General features: G+C 54.3%; 1 protein-coding gene across 2 annotated transcripts in view; it reads left to right on the top strand.

Annotated features, from left to right (window-relative positions):
• Window positions 1-18,371, top strand: part of NTN1 (netrin 1) — a 195,149-nt gene that overhangs the window by 118,734 nt on the left and 58,044 nt on the right. For both annotated transcript variants that reach the window (XM_082605536.1, XM_082605535.1), the window contains exon 3: window positions 6,925-7,113. In XM_082605536.1, the coding sequence (XP_082461662.1) occupies window positions 6,925-7,113 (189 nt within the window). The remainder of the gene's footprint in view (window positions 1-6,924; window positions 7,114-18,371) is intronic.

Below are 18,371 nucleotides of genomic sequence, written 5' to 3'. Positions count from 1 at the left end.
AGTAGAGTAGCAAAATAATAAATAAAAGGAAATACAAACGGCCCCAAACTCTTAAAAATAACTCAAATATTTTTGTTATTCTGAACTAATCGTTTCAGAAGTTTCTTTTGAAACCAGACCTCTCCCCACTGCTCCATCACGTACACCCCACTGTAAACTCTCCCCTTTACCTCCCCGTGGGCTCTCTCTCCAAAGTACCTTCCATTCCCACTGATTTCTTTTCAATTTAGTGCCAATTCCACCAACCTTTGCTGCTGGTCTGTGGACCACCAGTGGCAGTGCCTGGGTGCCTGTTAGAAATGCAGACTCCCAGGCCCCCGCTCTAGCCCTTCTGAATCAGAATCTGCATCGGAACAGGTTTCCTAGGGGTCCCATCTGCATGTTGCAGTTGGAGCAAGGCCAGCAAGAATATTGGTCTGTGCTCTGGTTCTCTTCTCAGGCCCTGCCTTGTCCACCTGGTCCCAGGAGAATGGCCTCTCGACCATCAGTCCCTACAGCTCTGGGCACAGTTGGAAATTCCAGGTCTACTGTGTGGTTCCCAGACGGCTGTCCATCTCCCTTCTGAGACAGAAGCACCCTGAGGGCAAGTGTCTGTCTTGTCTGCCGCCATATCCCCTGCACGCACACACCAGAATCTGGTCCTTTTATTTATTTTTTTGGCCGCCCTGCACGGCTTGGGCGATCTTAGTTCCCCGACCGGGAATTGAACCCGTGTCCTCGGCAATGAAAGCGCAGAATCTTAACCACTGGGCTGCCAGGGAATTCCCAGAATCTGGCCCTTTTAAAGGCTTCAGCTGGTGTTTGTTGAAGAAACAAATGTCTGTCACTCCCTGGGCAGCATTTGAAGCTGCTGAGTTTGCTCTTAGAGGCGGCAGCAAAGGGTGTAAAGCTTTGCCTATCCTGCGGGGGGGGGGGGGGGGAGTCACGATCTCTCTAACCCAGGCTTTCTCCAAATTGGCGCTATTAACATTTGGGGCGGGGTAACTCTGGGCTGTTCTGTGCCTGGTAGGACGTTCAGCAGCATCCCTGGGCTCTGTCGCCGAGATGCTGGTAGCACCTCCTTTGGCAGTTGTGGCAACCAAAAATGTCTGTAGAGACATTGTCACATGTCTGCTGGGGGACAGAACTGCCCGTGGTTGAGAACCGCTGCTCTAATCCCTTACCCAGAATGTTCAGAACATTCTGTGTGGTTGAGGAGGTCTTGTGGTCCTCACCCGGCAGCCACAGACCGAATTAGCAAAGGAATTGGTGAGGGAAGCGGCCCCTGCCCCGCACCCTGTAAGCTCCCGTTGTGTCCCCACCCGCCCCGGTGGACTGGACTTGTGGAAATGCGTCACTGATCACGGTAGGTCTGAGAGCTGCGCTTTCCCGGGCACTCGGGCAGCCCAGGGCTGGGGGCTGGTTTCTTGCCTACAAAGCCCCCAAGCCTGCAGATGGAGCAAACGTGGGCCAGTTATGTGGGGCGGTTCGGCTGCAGATATAGAAGTCCAAAGTTCCCTGCTGGGCGGCAGAACTAACCTGGGTGACCTTCTTGAAAGAATTGGCCTAGAAGGTAGGGGAGGATGTTAGGATCGATCCTGTGTGCGGGGAGGGGGGGCAGGGCCCTGCACCAAGCCCAGAGCTCTGAGGGGGCCCATCGCCCAAGGCCCGTCCTGTTGCACAAGAACCCCTGAGCCACATGAAGTTTAGGGGAGTCAGGGCCCGAGTTGCTGAGAGACACGGCCAGGATCCGGCTTAGCAACGTCTGCCGATTCTTTCTGGGCCTGGGAGAGCCCTGGCGGGATTTGGGCTTAGCTCATCAGGCCTTTCAGGAGAGGGCCAGCATCTGTGTCTGGTAAACTCATCAAACCAGTGGATGCGGATTCAGTCCCCATTGTGTACGGGGTCCCAGGAGGAGTCCAGGGCATCCTAATGTGGCTTCTTCTCCTGCAGTCTGCTTGAGCAGACAGGATCTAAATCAATGAGTTAAAGCAGCAGGACAAGTTTAAAGTAGTTCAAAGCAAAAAAAAAAAAAAAAGTCACAAATGCCACGAGGCTGTGCCTTGGTGGAGGGTGGCATCCTGGCAGACCACACAGTCCTCCATCTGTCCTACGTTTCTACCTATCTACCAACCTAATCTGTCCACCCACCCACCCGTTCATCCATCCACCCATCCACCCATGCACTCACCCATTCATCTACCCATCATCCGTCTATCCTCCCACCCATCCATCATCCATTTATCCATCTACTCAGCCACCCACTCCTCCATCCACCTGTCCATCCATCCATCCATCCACCCATCCATCTTCTCTCTTGCTTTCTTATTTTTGCACTCTCTCTCTCTCATTTGTATAATGAAAATATATCGAGGTCTGCTCTGGCCTGGAGGATATAAGGGCAAACACTGTCGCTGTCCTCCAGGAACCAACACGGCTGAGGGGAGCATGTCCCGTTTTATCTAAGAGCTGCTGCTGCGAATGCTCACCTGCCCCTCCCTCTGTGAGACTGGGAGCCCCTGTCTCCGTCACGGCCTGTGGCACAGGACCTGGCACAAAGCCGGAGCGCCTGCATGTGTGTTGCTTGAACTCCCTGGGGGTAGTGAGGGGTTGGACAATCCAGGTTTGTGGGAGAAGTTCGTAGACGCTTAAGGAATGGTGGTGACGGGCATATGTTAAAAGAAGACTTAGAGGACCTTTTGAGGGGAGAGGAAAATCTCCCTGCCAGGTTCCTGGTTGGGGGGATGGGGAGCTCGCTTCCGTCTCTCCTGACCCACCTTTTGCCCCTGGGTCTGAAATGCAGCCACGCGTGATGTGTCCTTGGCGATCCCCACGTGACAGCTGAAGGGGAGGGCACAGAGCTTGGGGGCCAGGCCAGATCAGCTCCCTCTGGGTGGCTGGGAGACCCCTGGACAGGACGCAGCACCTCGAGGGGCTCCTTACAAGCTGTGCTGCCCTCTGCCCTCCCTCCTCTCCCGGGCTGACCTCTTCATTCCCTTTCCTTCCCGCCTTGAAATCTGATCATGAAACTAATACCCAATATTTTTGCCTCCAAGAGAGGCAGCAGATAAACAGGAAGGCGTGAGGGATTAAGGTGTCTTTCCAAGGAAGGGGCAGGGCACAGGCTGGGAGCTGGGCGACACTCTGTGTGGAGCCAAGGGATCCAGATGTGAGCTGCTTTGCCTGATGCATTTTTCCATTTGTGCAGAGAAAATAAAACAAAGAGAAAAGAAAACAAGCCGTAAAATGCTTTGCAGAAGGCTGAGCCTGGGCAATTGCCACTGATGTCCCCTGACAGCTCCAAGAAGAGGGGGACAGGGCGGGGGCGGGGGGAGCCCTGTCTTTTGATGTTCGGCCTCTGAGCTTTCTTTTGTGTGACCAGTTGTTTGGGAAGAGCTTTTGCTGGTGTAAGGTGCTTATGGAAGAGAGATACCAACCAGAGGTTCCCCCTGGGGTGGGGAAGGGGGTTGCTGAGCTCCGAGGAGGGAATGGGGGAACAGCTGGACTGACTTGACAGATGTGGATGCAGGCTTAGCATCTGCCTCCGAGAAGGGTCAAAAGATGCAGCTACTGAGGCCTTTCCCGTACCCGAAAGGCCTGAGGAAGTGACGCCCCGGTGATTCTTCCAGATCCCTGTGACTTCTGTCCTAGTAGGAAAGATCCAGATTCTAAGCTGTAGTCTAGGGCCAGCTGTTCCTTCCAGTGATGTGGGTCCTTTCCTCTGGGGCAGTGGGCCAGGAGCCAGGAGACGTGGGTTCTTGTCCTGGACCCCTGTTTACTGGCTTGGTGGTCCTAGGTTGCTTGATCCCTCTGAGCAGCCCCCTCTCACCCTAGGCTGGCTGAGTGATTCCACAGTGACAATGAACTTGCATCTTTCCCTGTGCTGGTGGGCAGGGCCTAGCTGAACTTTCTTTGCACCTGATTGAACTCAGCCCCTAGGGCCGGAGGTGATGAGGGGATACTTGTAAGGCTCTTGGGAGTCCATTCTCTGGCTTAATTTGGCTTCTGGATGCTTCTTCCAGACTTCGGGCATAAGCTGAGGTCTTTTCTCCTGTATCACACACAGCATCTCCTCTAGAGCCCTCATCCATCTCTACTTGTAAACTGTGTGTGATTTGGAGGGTGATTCTAGGAAGAATATTTAAAGAAGCTTATCATAACATCAGAGAGAAAAATTAAAGAGGCAAATTTTTTTTAAATCACAAAAGGTAATATGTGAATAAGAAACTGGTAAAAATATTTGCAGCTTGGATATAAAAAAGACAAATGGTTTTTAATCCATTGTCTATAAGAGCACTAGACATCGTAAGAAAAACCCCCACCTTTTTTGAAATTTGGGCAAATGGCATGAACAGGCAATGCATACACACACAAAAAGAAATATAAATAGAAAAACAAACACATGGAGAAATGTCCAATCTCACTGGTAATCAAAGACACGCCATGCAAATTAAAATTGTGTGTGTGTGTTTTCCAGATGAATTGGCAAAGGCTAAAAAAAAAAGAATGCTGATACCAAATGCATATTGTTATTCTTTTCTAGGGTGTGGAGAAATAGGAACTCTCATATCCTGCTGGTGGGGGAGTAAACTAGGACAGCGTTTCTTGAGGGCAATTGAGATCCCGAGTTAAGAACACCAAAATTTAACCTGGCGATTCTGCCCTGAGAAATTTACCGTACGACACTCATCAGAGCAGAGTACAGATGTGCATGTTCAAAGGTGGTTACCACTGTGTTGTTCGTAATAGTGAAAAACTGGACATAACTGCCCAACCTGGGAAGACTCTGCTTTTAACTGCATCAGCTTCTGATTCCAAGGAGCCCATTTCGTGTATGCATACAGTGGAGGACTTTCAAAACTATGAAGGACATTATCTGACATAAAAAAATGTTCATCATTATGAGAAAGTTGGCTTGGAAGCGAGGCACAAGTATGATCCACGTGTGTAGGAAAGAATTAAATAGCTCCACAGCTGAGCACATGTTAATTAAAGCCTGCAAGGAGAGACCCAGCATTAACAGCAGTTGGTGGAGATTTGAGTGTGGGTTTTTTTTGTTTTTTTTTTTTACCTTTCTGCTTTTGTTTTTCAAGTGTCTGGTATTAAGCGTGTATTTCTTTAACAATTACATAAAATGTGATTTAAAACAAGCTTGTCACAAAAGCAAGGGCAAATCGTGTTGTAGAGTGAGCGAGATTAGGCCAGATTTAAGCTGGAGTCAGAAGCCTAAAGAGGAAGCAGGGAACAGTGTCACAGGGTGGTATGAAGAGGGCTGTGTAGGGGCTGTGCTGGATCCCTAGGGAGCTCAGACCCCCACTGTGTGCAAGCCACGCTGGCCGGAGGTGAAGATGAGCCTGGATGTGACATTGAAACCAAGACACGGAGGTTGAGAAGGATGCAGGCCGATGAGGAGGGGGCTTGAGGGCAGAGGGTCCAAGGAGGCAAGGAACAGCAAATGCAAAGCCACAGAGGGGACAGGTGAGGGGTCCCCACACGTGGCATGCTCCAGAAACTGCCAAAGTTTGATACAGCTTGAAGCATAAGAGGAGAGAGGGGGATGATCAGAATGACAGCGGGGGTGGGGGGGGAGAGAAGCAGGACCCGTTTATTCAGAGCCCGGGAGGCCGTGTTAAATGATTTAGATTTTATTCAGTGGGGAGCCCCTGAAAGATTTTAAACAGGTGCTGGACATCTTCAGCTACGTGCTTAGAACTCCTGCTCTGCTTAGAGTGTCAGGAGCTTGGAGGGCTCAGCTCAGGTGACAGAGGGGCCAAGGCCTGATGGATGGAGAGCAGTGAATGGGTTTGGGGAAGGCGCTTTAGGGTCCACATACAGACCCCAAAGCAGGAGCTGGCAATGTGGATTTGGGAGACAGGAGCACAGAGGTGGGCACTGCCGTGAGGGGTGAACGAGGCAGACTGGGGACAGCGTCAGAGCAGAGGCAAAAGGGTTGCTGAGTCCAGAGGAGTATGTGGGGAACAGGCAGAGGGAAGCAGGATTAGTCAGGAGGAGGCCCCGGGGGAGGATGCTAAGGGCCTGTCCAGAGGACCCAGCAGCCAGGAGTGTGGGCCACCATGCCGTGGGAAGTCATGCAAGTTGATGGTGGGAGGGGAGACGGTGCAGCGGGGCCCCGAGCCCTCAGTGGCAGGAGGACGCGTGGGAAAAGGAGAGTCCAGCCCAGTGGCTGGAGCTCAGGGAAGTGGGGAGCGTGCGCGGGTAGAGATGCTGCTCAGAAGCAGTGCAAGTGTCTGCTCCGGCTGCGGTGATAAGTTTGGCAGCCACCGGGGTGCTTAACCACACACGTTTATTTCTTATAATTCGGAGGCTGGAGTCAAGAGCAAAGTGTGGGCAGGGTTGGTTTCTCCTGAGGCCTCTCTCCTTGACTTGCACCCCTGCCATCTCTCTGCGTGTCCAAACTTCCTCTTTATAAAAAGAGGACGCCAGTCAGATGGGACTGGGGCCACCCTTATGTCCTTATTTTAATGTAATCATCTCCTTAAAGGCCCCATCTCCAAGATAGGTCCTCTACCAAGATGTCTCCCAATACAGCCCCGTTCCAAGGTTCTGGGGTTCGGGCTTCAGCACATGAATGGGGTGGGGGGACACACAGTTCAGCCCACAGCAAGCAGGATTGGGGCGCCAGGAGGATGCCAGCTGCATCTCCCAGCTCTGACTTGTGTGATGGGTGTGTGGGCCGGGGGGAGTGGGGATCCTTTGAAGGAAGTGAACGCCCTCCACTGGAGAGGGAAGCAGCCGGCTGGCGACGGTTCAGGTACTGCCAGGTGGTCAATACCTGCTGATGAATGCAAACAGGGGAGCCAAGGAAAAAGCTCCCGGAAGAAAGGCTGCCTCAGGGTCGGGCAGTGGAGGAGGGGCAGCTGGGGGGACGGGGTCTCCGGCGCCCCTCCTGACTCCGCTCCTGACCCGCGTCCCTGTCTCCCGTAGCCTGTAACTGCAACCTTCACGCCCGGCGCTGCCGCTTCAACATGGAGCTTTACAAGCTGTCGGGGCGCAAGAGCGGAGGCGTCTGCCTCAACTGTCGCCACAACACGGCCGGCCGCCACTGCCACTACTGCAAGGAGGGCTACTACCGCGACCTGGGCAAGCCCATCACCCACCGCAAGGCCTGCAAAGGTAGGCGGGGCGGGCCTGGGCCGCCCCTCCCTCTCCCTCCCCACCGCCCCCACACCCCCCCCCCCGCTTCTCCTCCTCCGGTGTTTCTTTTTTCTAGTCCCCACGCTGAGATCATCTCACGCACGCACGAACGCACGCACGCCTGCCAGGTATCTGGAGGTGTAAGTCGGAACAAAGGGGCAGTGGAGAAACGGCTCCGGGGGAAGAAAGGAGGTGGGGTCCCCGCGAGGGTGCAGGGCTCCCGGGCCCCGCCCCGCCCCCTCCGTCGGCACAGGTGTGCCGCATACCACAGGGCGGGGGTCATGTTCACCGGGCTTACCGTCGGCACAAAGGACTCTCTTTCACCAAAACCAAGCAGATGCATTTCTTTGGATGTGTGCGCACCGCTCCCCCCGCCTCCAGCCCCCGACACTGACACAGATGCGCACCTTCACTGTGATGTCGGCAACTGGGGGGCTGGGGGCGGGCGGGGCTTAGAAGGAACATTTAATCCACCTGCAAATAGTTTCACTTCTCAGGACAAAAAATTAAAGGGAGATGGGGGACTCTATTTTTTGTTCACTGAAGCAAGCAGTAATGTTTTAACTTTCTGCTGTTTGTTTTCTCCCACTAACAAAAATGAAGCGATGGTCAGATGACTCAGAGGACTTGATGAAATGCCAGGGAATTTAGTGACACTGGGGGAGGGGAGAAGTGCTCTCCCCCCACCCCCATTTGCTTTTGGGAATTCCAGGAACCAGGACTCTCCGGGTCCAAAACGTGAGGCCTAGCGCCACGGCTTCCTGTGAGCATGGCTTCCCGAGAACATACTTATCTCCGAGGGCTCTTGGGCCACAAGCCAGCATGGCTGGGCCCTCACATGGGCCTGTAAAGACCCTGACACCGGAGAGACACAAGCCATGGGAGACTTAGGCCCAGATGATGAGCTGCAGCAGGGAAACCCTCCTATGGCTACTGCTTAGCCTTGGATGAAGCCAAAGTATCATCCTCTTAACAGGAAATCCACCAGATGTTGGGCACTTGTGTGCAGGGCCGATTACATAATTCGTGGGCCCCGGTGCAAAATGAAAACACGGGGCTTCTTGTTCAGGAATTGCTAAGAATTTCAAAATGGCAAGCAGAGTTTCAACCAAGCGTGTGCCCTTCTGAGTGTGGGGCCCATGAGCCGGTCCTGCTTGTGCAGGACGCTGTTCTCCAAAAAACAGGTTCCCAGTCTGTCTCCTAGAGAAATCCCTTGGATTCCAAATTAGCAGAGATGAATAGGATGGCTTCCAACACACAAGCAAGCTCTCCTTCCAGATCTGTGGACTTAAGGCTGCCTCTGGTGGTTGCCGAGAGAAATTTAAGCGTAAAGGTAGCTGGGCTGTTTCCACATTAAAAAAACAACTGATCAGGTGAGAATCCCCCAGGAGCCTTTGAGCAGGGACTGAGAAAGTGACCTGGGCAAAGGGATCCAAGAAACGTCTACGGTGGCAGGAAGGCAGGGGCACCATGGAAGGAGGGCTTTGGGTTTTCAGAGAATGTAGTTGGAAGGTAGCCAACGCCTTGTGCCCAAGTGTTTGTTGTCTCTCTTCTACTGAAGAAACTGAAGTCAGGGTCTTGTAAACAACTGGTTGCATAGATTTCGTGGGAATTTGGCCAAGAAAATTTAATCAACAGGGGCCAGTCGGGTGGGCAGCCCTGTGCCCGCAGATGAGAAGGTCTGGGCTGTGTCTGGAAAGGCAGTGGTCACTTCCTGCCATACCAGTTTCTTCTGTCAGAGCAGGAAAGGCATGTCCCTGGAGAGTCAGGAAGGAGCAGGACCTTGGTCATCTTGCCATCTGCCTGCTCTCCCTTTCTTCTGTTGCCGTGGGGAGGGATGAGGGCCGTGTGTGGCCCTTCACTGCTGGGAGCCAGCTGTCAGGAGGCCACGGGGTCCTGGGAACCTGCAGATCATCCTCCAGGGCTCTGCCACTCTAGTTAAATGGTGTGGAGCTGCCGGCTTCCTTTGCTGGTTTCCAGGAGGGACAGATGCAGGCAGATGAGGGTGTGGTCCTGTCTTATTTCAAATGCTTTGGCCAGCCTCGGTGACTGGGTCCTTTCTCCCAGCCCCGGACAGCAACTGCTTTGGTGGTAACGCTGGGAGAAGAACCCATGGAAGAGGAGAGAATGTAGGGATGGAATCTGCTCAGAAGGACACTCGCTTATCCTTCTGGGGAAATGTGGCAGGAAAGGGTGGGACTCTCAGTGCCTCCTGATTGGTGAGGAAAGACAGTGCTTCAAGGATCCTGCCTCCTGATTGGTGAGCCAGAGCATTGCCTGAAGGGCCCTGCTTTGTGATTGGTGAGAAAATACAATGCCCGAAAGATCTGCTCTCTGATTGGTGAGAAGAAGAATGTGACCTGAAAGGTCTTGCCATTTCATTGGCGAGGAAAGTCATCTGTTGAAAGTTCCAGCTCTTTCCCCTCAGCTCTTTTTTTCCTGGTGTCACCCCCTTAGGGGATGTGGGAACTTTGAATGCACAGTTCCCCCACCAAAGAAAGACCCTGAGATCTTGGTGGGAACCAGCTGTAGGAGTTCACATGCCGGCAGGGGGATGTGTACCCTTGAGATCTTCAGACAGGCGTCTCTCCATCACCGCGCCCCCGAGGAGTCCACTGTCTTGTCTTCCCAGGGCCGGATGGTTTAAGGAAATGGTTCCCTTAGTGGAAGCATTTGGTCCCAGCATTTTGATCTCAGATGGTTTGCTCTCAGGGGCTTCCAAAATCATGTAGATGCGGAGTCACCCCCAGCCCTGGCCCCATTGTAGCTCTCGGGTGAAGGCTGCACTTCTTTGCTCTGTTTCAGATGCATTTCATGGGGGACATGGGACAACCAGCAGTGCCTCTTGACTCAAGTTGGCTGTTGACCTGAGGGTGCTTGGGAACAGCTACTGGGGCCCCTTTACCCCCACCCCCGACCCGACTTCCCAGGGTCCGGGAGGAGCCCCGGGCAGGGGCTGAGGCCACCCATACACTGCTGGTGATTGGCTGACTCCCGACCTTGTTCAGTTGAGAGCAGGGGTGGACCCAGACACGGACAGCTTGGAGCAAGAGTGTTCCATCCCAAACATCATAATGCCGTTCCCCCATTTGCGAAGTTTCATAGCAACAAATTTGTTGGGTACTTTCTCTCCTCCCCTAGTTTACCAGACTGGGGCTGGCAGGGCCGGTGCACACAAAGGGCTGTAATCAACATGCCCAGGGAGCAGGCGGCTGCACTCTCCGCTATTCAGCGCGATTTCACAGCACTGGGAAGGCCTCATTATGGCGTGGGCTGTTGTCCTATACAAAGTCAGACGAGATGAATTTCTCCCCTTTCTCTGCAGAAGGGTGTGTGAATGATACTCGTTCTGGAATCTGTCAAAAGATAGGCGGTTTTGTTTACCATTTGTCTTCTTTATGGACTTGGAGGCTCTTTCTCTTTAGAGCCGGCAAAGAAGACGTTACCATTTAACCATTTCAGCCATGCCTTCCTTTAAACGATATTAATTTATCATCTCCCCAAACTATCTGTGATGGATAAAGACATTCCAGGAGTCTCCCGTGAACTGAATTGTGAGGAGAATGAAGAAATTACCCACCGCATCTAATGCCCCCGCTCAGAGCGGCCTGCTTCTTTCCCTGGTTGACCTGCCCCCTTCAAGTCCACAGTCACCGTGGCTGATCTCAGGCTGCTAAGAAGGTGCCCGAGTCCTCAGAAGATGCGGGCGGCAGTGGGCAGAAGCCTGAGATGGTCCACACCAGCTTTGCCAGGGCTTGCTTGCCGTTCCCATCCACCCCTGTTTCTTCCAGCAGCTCTACCAAGGGTTGGGGAGGAATCGAGCATTTTGGGCCACGCCCTGGCCTCCCCAACCACTCTGATGTGTAGCCAAGGCTGAGAACCAGGGCGGTGGGAGAAGAAGAAATGAGTACAGTGACCTGCTCTTGTGTTGAGAAAGGGGATATTCACAGGTGACCTAGGATTTATTCTTTAGAGGGGAGAGCCTTATGTTTTAATGGCTCTCTTGATGAAAACTGGGCAGAGGGGGCTGTGTGTTTAAAATTGTGAAAATTTAAATCTTGCTGGTAAGGCTGGGAGCTTAGTTATACAGCCTGATGCTCCAGTGTCCAGATGAAGGCTGGGATTGGACAGTCATTACTGCTTCATAGTGTGTGTGTGTGTGTGTGTGTGTATATATATATATATATATATATATATACATGTGTGTATGTCTAGATCTGGTGGTCTCAGGATTTAGTCACTGCACAGCTAGGAACCTGGGACCTCCACCCCTTCCTGACTCTAAGCTAGTGTCCATGCACTAGTGTCCATGGACAAAAGCCTGAAAGCCTCAGAGACGCCCTTTCGATGTGTGGGCATCACATTTCCTTTTCCTAGCATCATCTTGGGAGGTACAGGGAAAAGGCTTGGTCATCTTGGCAGGAAGCTTCTCAGTGGCTGGAGCGGCTCCCAGAGGGCAGAGACCACAAAGCCAGCACCCACGGGGAGAGAGACAGTGAGAGGAGAGGAAATCCTCATGGAAGGGCTCAGCTCCAGCTGTGGCCTGTGTTGGTGCAGGCTTCCTTGTTCCCTGGGAACGTGGGGGTCAGAATCCTGATCTCCACATTTGCTCCAGGCTCAAAGCCCGGAGAGCATCACGCAAGTCATGGGACCTTCCTGGACCTCGGTCTCCTCATCTATAAAATCATATTCAGATTTACGGCCTCTGAGCCCCATACACCTTTGACGTTCCACATAACACATCCTCTTTTTTTAAAAAAAATCATAAATTAACAAAATTTTATGGGTCCCTGATCCAATAGGACAATCTCTTGTGTAAGTGAAGTTTGTGACCCGGGAACTTGGAAAAGCTGGCAGAGCCAGGAAATCGGGTGGAGGTGGTTTTCTCCTAAGGTCTTTACAAATGAAGAGAATCTCCCATCTTGTGACTTGGCCCTTGTGGTGCCCTGCTCTGAAGTGGGGTCTTTCAGGCCCAGCCCTCCGTCTCATTCCCCTGGGCCTACTTGGCCAGTTTCTTTACCTCCCTGGGTGTCAGTCTCCTTGTTTGTGAAGCTTGCTCTCATCCTGATTTTACATGAACTCTCCTAGAGGATCCCCGGGGTCCCCGGTCTGAACAGAAAAGCCTCCTGATGTTTGCAGTCCCCCAGTTAACAGGGGGCATTTTACTTGGGAAATAACTTCTGCTACCGGAAGAGCAGCAGGTTACCCCAGCCACGGGCTAGGGATGAAGAGCTTTTAAAAGCATGGAACTTGGAGTTATTGAGACCAGGGTTCAGATTCCACCTCAAGGCAAGGTATTTAGTCTTTGGTGCCTCAGTTTTCCCATCTGAAAATGGGGATAATAATAGTCCCTCCTCCCTCCTAGGGTTATGGTGTCGCTTAAAGGAGATGATGCAGAGGAGGTCCCCAGCACATGGCGTGCACGCCACACTGGTGAGCTGTTATGATTATTAGTACAAGCGGAGAAAAAGAGAGTAACCAGAGCCCCAACCATTGCCAGTGTGCACACCAAGTGGATGGAGACCATTCCTTTGGCTCCCCGTGGCCTTAGTTCTTTCGGTGAGTGTGGTGCACAGGAGAGCCGGCCCCTCTCACCTGAGAGTCTCAGCCCCAGGGTGTACTTGAAGACCGATTCCCACCAGAGACTGTGCAGGGCCCCAGGGATTTGCCCTAATGCCGTTGCACACCCTTGATAATAGATTTACACGCTTTGGGAGCAAAATTGACAAACAACCGGAACGGCAGAGATGGGTGCCTGGCAGCCAGCAGGCGGAGGCCCTGAGCGGAGAAGGTGGGGAAGGGCTTTGTGCATCCAGACGCAGTTCTGAAGGTGCTGCTAAGAAAGACCTGCAGCACCTGAGGGGCTCCCGATGGGTCTGGGGCTGAAAGGTGGATGCGAGGCCCCAGCTGGTCCTCACTGTTGGTCATCAGGTGTTCCAGCACCTCCCCCACTGCATTGTCCAGCCCCTGCCCGCCTACCTGAGCCTGTGCATGCAGACCACACACACACACACACACACGCACACACACACACGCACACACACACACACACACGGACGGACGGAACGACCTGTAGGACCTGTGCCTTTTGCCTCAGCTGTAAATCAGGTGCAGGAAGACTATAGTTAACTAGATCACGGAGGGTCGTAATCCAGTTTGGGATGATGGGGCTCCCTCCCCCTTTCCACTTCCTGCCGTCTGCACCTTGATCCGAAAGAGAGGTCGTGCAGCTTGAAACGTTTCTTTTGTGCCTCGTTAGCAACTGCTGGGAGAAAGAAAAGCGGAGCCTCGGAGGAGGAGGCGGACCCAAACAGCTGAGATGAAGTTTGTGGATTATCTGTGGATTTAAATTATCCTCGGCCCCTCATTAGCACGGAGAATTTAGGAGTGGGGAGTGATCATCGTCAAGGTGGCCAGTGACCTCGGTTGTGAGGGGAAGGTCTTTGCTTTGTGCCCCTCCTACTTTCCTCCAGAGTCACAGGGTCCGTGAAAGGAGCTCTTCCCCGCGGAGAGGGCGGCACCTTGGCCCTGAGCATGTGCATTGATTCAGCCCACGTTCATGGATCGCCTGCTCCACGCGGAACTGGGGGTACAGTGGTGACCAGGACAGACACGTACCCCTGGAGCTTGTGTTCTGGAGGGAGGTTGATGATAGAGAAGAAAAAGTAAGCAGAGGATGATTACAGATTGTGGTGAGGCACATGGAGGAAATAAATAAGGTGGAAGGACAGAGTGTCCCGGGAGGACCTCTGGGGATGGGATGGACTTTGAAATGAGACCTGGGGTGTGAGAAACAAACAGCCATGGGGGCACTGAGGGAGGAGCAGTACCATTGCCTGGAAGCAGGTAAGGGTTGGAGGGCTCTCTGTCAGAAGGGAGGCGACGAGGGCAGGGAGGAGGGGGCCGTTCCAAGAGCAGTGGGTGCCACCGGAGGGCTGAGGGTCAGGGACTGGAGTGATGCGTCTGGCTCACCTTGTAAGAAGCTCCTGCTGTGAGACATGCCGCAGATGGGAGAAAACATTTGTGCGTCGCATATCCGACCCAGGACTTGAATACAGGCTGTGTAGAGGCCTCTCAGAACTCCACGATAAGACAACCAACCACTGAGCTAGAAAGGGGCAGAATACTTGAACAGCTACTTGGCAAAGATCCAGGGATGGCCAATAAGTACCCAAACCATCATTTGTCTGCATTAGGGAAATGCAGATTAAAACCACGGCGAGATGCCACCACCCGCCCATTAGAATGTTGAAAATAAAAAGTCCTGACAGTCCCAAGCACTGGCGCGGGTGTGTAGTAACCGGAACTCTCGCACACGGCTGGGGAATTCAGAATGGCACAGCTGCTCCGGAAAACAGTTTGTCAGTGTCTTACAAAGTTAAGCATAGACCTGCCATAATACTCAGCAATGCCTCCCCTAGGTATTTATCCCAGACAAACGAAATCTGTGTTCACACCAAAACCTGCACACGGATGTTGATAACAGAGTTATTCGCAACTGCCAAAAACTGGAAACAACCCAACGGATGCTTCAGGGCGTGAATGGACAGCCAGTGGTGCACCCGTACTGTGAAATCCGACTCAGCGATGCAAATGGATATGCTGTTGATTGACACAGCAACATGGGCGCATCTCAAATTCGTTGGGTGTAAAGGAGGCCTGTCTCAAAAGACTACCTACTGTATGACCTCACCGAACATACGGTACCTCCATATATTTTACATACAGTACATCCCAGAATAAGATGGTCTGCAAAGCTGTAGGGACCGAGAATAGATCCTGGGTTGCCAGGAGTAGGGATGGGGGGCTCACTGCAAAGGAGGAGTGCAGGGGATTCCTGGGAGAGTTGGGCTGTTCTGTGTCCTGAGTGTGGTAGTGGCTGCAGGACCCTGTGCATGTGATAAAGCCCTAGGACTGGACACCACGAAAAGCGAACTTGACCGTGTGTGAATGAAATGCTGCTGCTGATGGTGATGACGAGCTGCTTCCGTAGGGCTCTGTGATGCTGACTTTGGACCTCCTGGTCCCCTGTCTCCCATTCCTCATGGCTCTGAGCTCACAAAGGGACCAGTCCCCCTGAGGTCAGCATTCACTCCTCCTCCCTGCCCCGCCCCCAGCCCGCCTCTCAGAGCCCCACCCACTGTCTGCACCATACCCGAGGCCCTTCCCTTCTGGAGTCCCCAGCCACCTCGGCCAGCCTCCACTTTCCTTTTCTCTCGGGGTCCATCCTCCTCACCCTGTTGGGGAGCAGGGAACACCCCTTAGTGCCTGACGTGTGTCCTTCCCCCAAGCGCCACCTCTGGGGGGTCCCACCAGGCTTCCCCAAAGAGGCCCAGCACACATGCAAGAGATATGGGAAGCCTTTGGATCTGAACTTGATTTTCTCTGGAGATTCTGGCCCTTTCTGTCTTCACGCACAAACTCTCACCGGCGCAGAGCATGTGGCGCTCCCTTCCCCTCCCCCCGCCTATCCCCCCCGCCTCCCCCCACAGCAGCAGGAGCTCAGCCTGGTCCACATAACAGGGCCCCGCCTGCCCCCGCTTTCTTTGTGGATGGTGTCCAGGTACACAGACAAGCGTCACTCCAAGCAGAGAAGGGTGTTTCACCCTAACCCAGTGCCACGGGCAGAGGAGGACCTTGGGCCTATAGGCTGTAGACCTTGGAGTCCCAGGGACCCCCTGACTGTCTCTAACGATGCTCGTTGACGGACGGCAGTGTCCCAGATTCAGGGCCGGGCGGCTTCTCTCCCTAACGCGCTCCTCTGCAGCCCCGAGGCCTTGTGGGCACCGGAAGGGGCGTTTCTGTCAGACCCCGGCTGGGCAGCGCTGCCTCCAGCACCTGGCGTTTGGCGCTTCTTAAAGGACGGGAATGGCAGGCTCCCCGCACGCATGGGGCGGGCGAGGACGAGGCCGCCCACGGGCAGGGCCCCTGGAGAAGCTCACGGTGCAGCCTCGCTCCTCTGACCCGGTGCCAGCCTCCCGCTCAGCCCGGGCACCCAGCGCGCTTCCCACCTGAGGCCTGCGTGGGCCGCCCTTTTGCAGATGGCCCTCACGTTGAGGCGTCAGTGAGGTACTGTTGTAGAATCTGAGCTGGGAGGGACCGTAGCCATCACAGAGGTCCTGATAATCTGCTGCACCGGCCTGCTGGGGTGTCAGGGGCCCTCAGAGACGCGGCCTACCTGGAGAAAGCTTCCATCCCCCAGCAGAGGCAGCGACTTCCACAGGGGAGCCGAGGCGTGAAAGGGCCCCCAGGCTGGTTGGTTGAGTGACAGGACGGTCTGCCTTCTCCTGAGGCCCGGGACGCGCCTGGGCAGAGCCCCTCGGGAAGAAGACGCTTTCCTGAGGCTGAACACGAGCTGTGAGTGTGCTCAGGGGCCCAGAACAATGTACCGCAGGCCTGGAGCTTAAACAACAGACATTTATTTCTCACTGTTCTGGAGGGTGGAAGTACAAGACCAAGGTGGCCACAGGGCTGTTTCCTTCTGAGGCCTCTCCTTGGCTTGAAGACGGCCGTCTTCTCCCTGTGTCCCCACGTGGCCTCCCTCTGGGTGTGTCTGTGTCCTCACCTCCTCTTCTTATGAGGACACCAGTCATACTGGCTTGAGGCCCACTCCAGTGACTGAATTTTACCTTAATCTCCCCTTTAAAGAGCCTGTCTGTGAGTACAGTCACATCCTGAGGGACTGGGGTTAGGACTCCAACATTTGAATTCTGGGGGGGGGGTATAATTCAGTTCATAACATGAGTTCACAACCGGCTGGAGGCCTGGGTGGTGGCCGTGAAGACATCTGAGGTGAGGTTTGGTGCTGCGGTTGTTCTCTCTCCCCCTCCTGTCTGGAGCTGCTCCAGAGGGTCTGGGTGCCAGGCCCACGCCCCTCTCCTCCACACGCATGTGTCCTGGGATCACTGCCATTTGAGGGCCCCTGGAGCCAGGTCCTCGGGAAAAATAGGTAGATGTCCTGTTAGGAACCCAGGATGGGTTTCCAGAGCCAGGGCTTGAGCTGCAGTGGAGAGGGCCCAGCCGCAGGCATGCCTCTCCTCCTGATGGGAGCTGTGGGCCTTCAGGGATCCAGGACAGAGAGCGTCAGAGGGACCAGGAAAGGCAGCTGCTCGGGACCAGCCTCCAGGGATCAGAGCTGAGAGGGACTCTAGCCATCACGGGGGTCCTGATAACTCCTCCAGGTCAGCTTTGCAAGGGCTCTCGGCAACCCTGGTACACTTCTCGTAGCTGACGACCCGAATCTCAGAGAGGAGATTCTGGTCCAGTGCAGCAGGTCATGGTGTCGGGTGGGGTGGCCCATGGGTGTGGAGGCAGGGCCTGGTGTGTGCCTGGCAGCAAGAGCACTTTCCTAGACCCCTGGGCCAGGACACTGCAATGGACTGTGGCAGTCGGGGTGACGGGCCCCGGGGACAGGCCACTACCCTGGATCTTAGCCTGCTGAGTTGGAAGCAACTTCAGTGCGAGTATAGACCTCCTGCCTTAGAGATGAGTCGCCCGAGGCTCAGAAAGAGTGAGGCACTAGGTCGGGTCACACAGCATTGCTGGCAGGGCAGGGTCAGGCCTGGGTCTCTTGACGCTCATCTGAAACCATCTGTGTGTCCCGAGCTGTCCGTTTCTGGCCGATGACCCAGAGCAAGGACAGTCTGTCTTCTCCTCTGGAGGAGAGGCCCTCCAGCCCACGTGTTCGTGAGAAACCTAATCCGGCCACCTTCTCAGGGCCCTGGGCTTCCGCTTGGTCTCACCTTCCTCTTCATGGACAAACCCTCCGGTAGGTTGTTGCCCAGGACCAGGTGCTGCCTGCTGCTGCACACGGGTGACCTGCCGGGGAAGGGCCTGACCTCCTCCGTAAAGGAGTTGCTGACTTCCCAGGAAACGGGAGTCACCAAATGGGCTTCTTGTGGCAGAAGACATTCTGACCCAGACCTCGTTCTCGCAAGAATCAGAGAGGCTCTCACTTTGTCCCCTTACCCAGACCCCCTGCCAAGGAAAAGACTTCCCCTTACCTCACATCTGCATCCTCCCAGCTCAGCTTGCCCCCATCCGCTCCCCTGCCCACTGTGGCGCTGTGTGTCTGGGTGTGTTTGGGGGTTGTAGGGATACGGCAGGATCCCTTTGGCTTTCTCTCCCTAAGGACCAGGGCTGGGGCCTCCTATGTGGGCAGCTCAGGCCCCCTTCCTATGACACTGCCAGCTGGATTCCCTGGTCCAAGGCTATAGAGGACCCTCTGTGGGCTGTTG

The sequence above is a fragment of the Mesoplodon mirus genome (genome assembly GCF_964341445.2).
Source record: "Mesoplodon mirus genome assembly, chromosome: 18".
NCBI lineage: Eukaryota > Metazoa > Chordata > Mammalia > Artiodactyla > Ziphiidae > Mesoplodon > Mesoplodon mirus.
The sequence above is the reverse complement of the archived record's forward strand: the minus strand, read 5'-3'. Positions and strand labels throughout refer to the sequence as shown.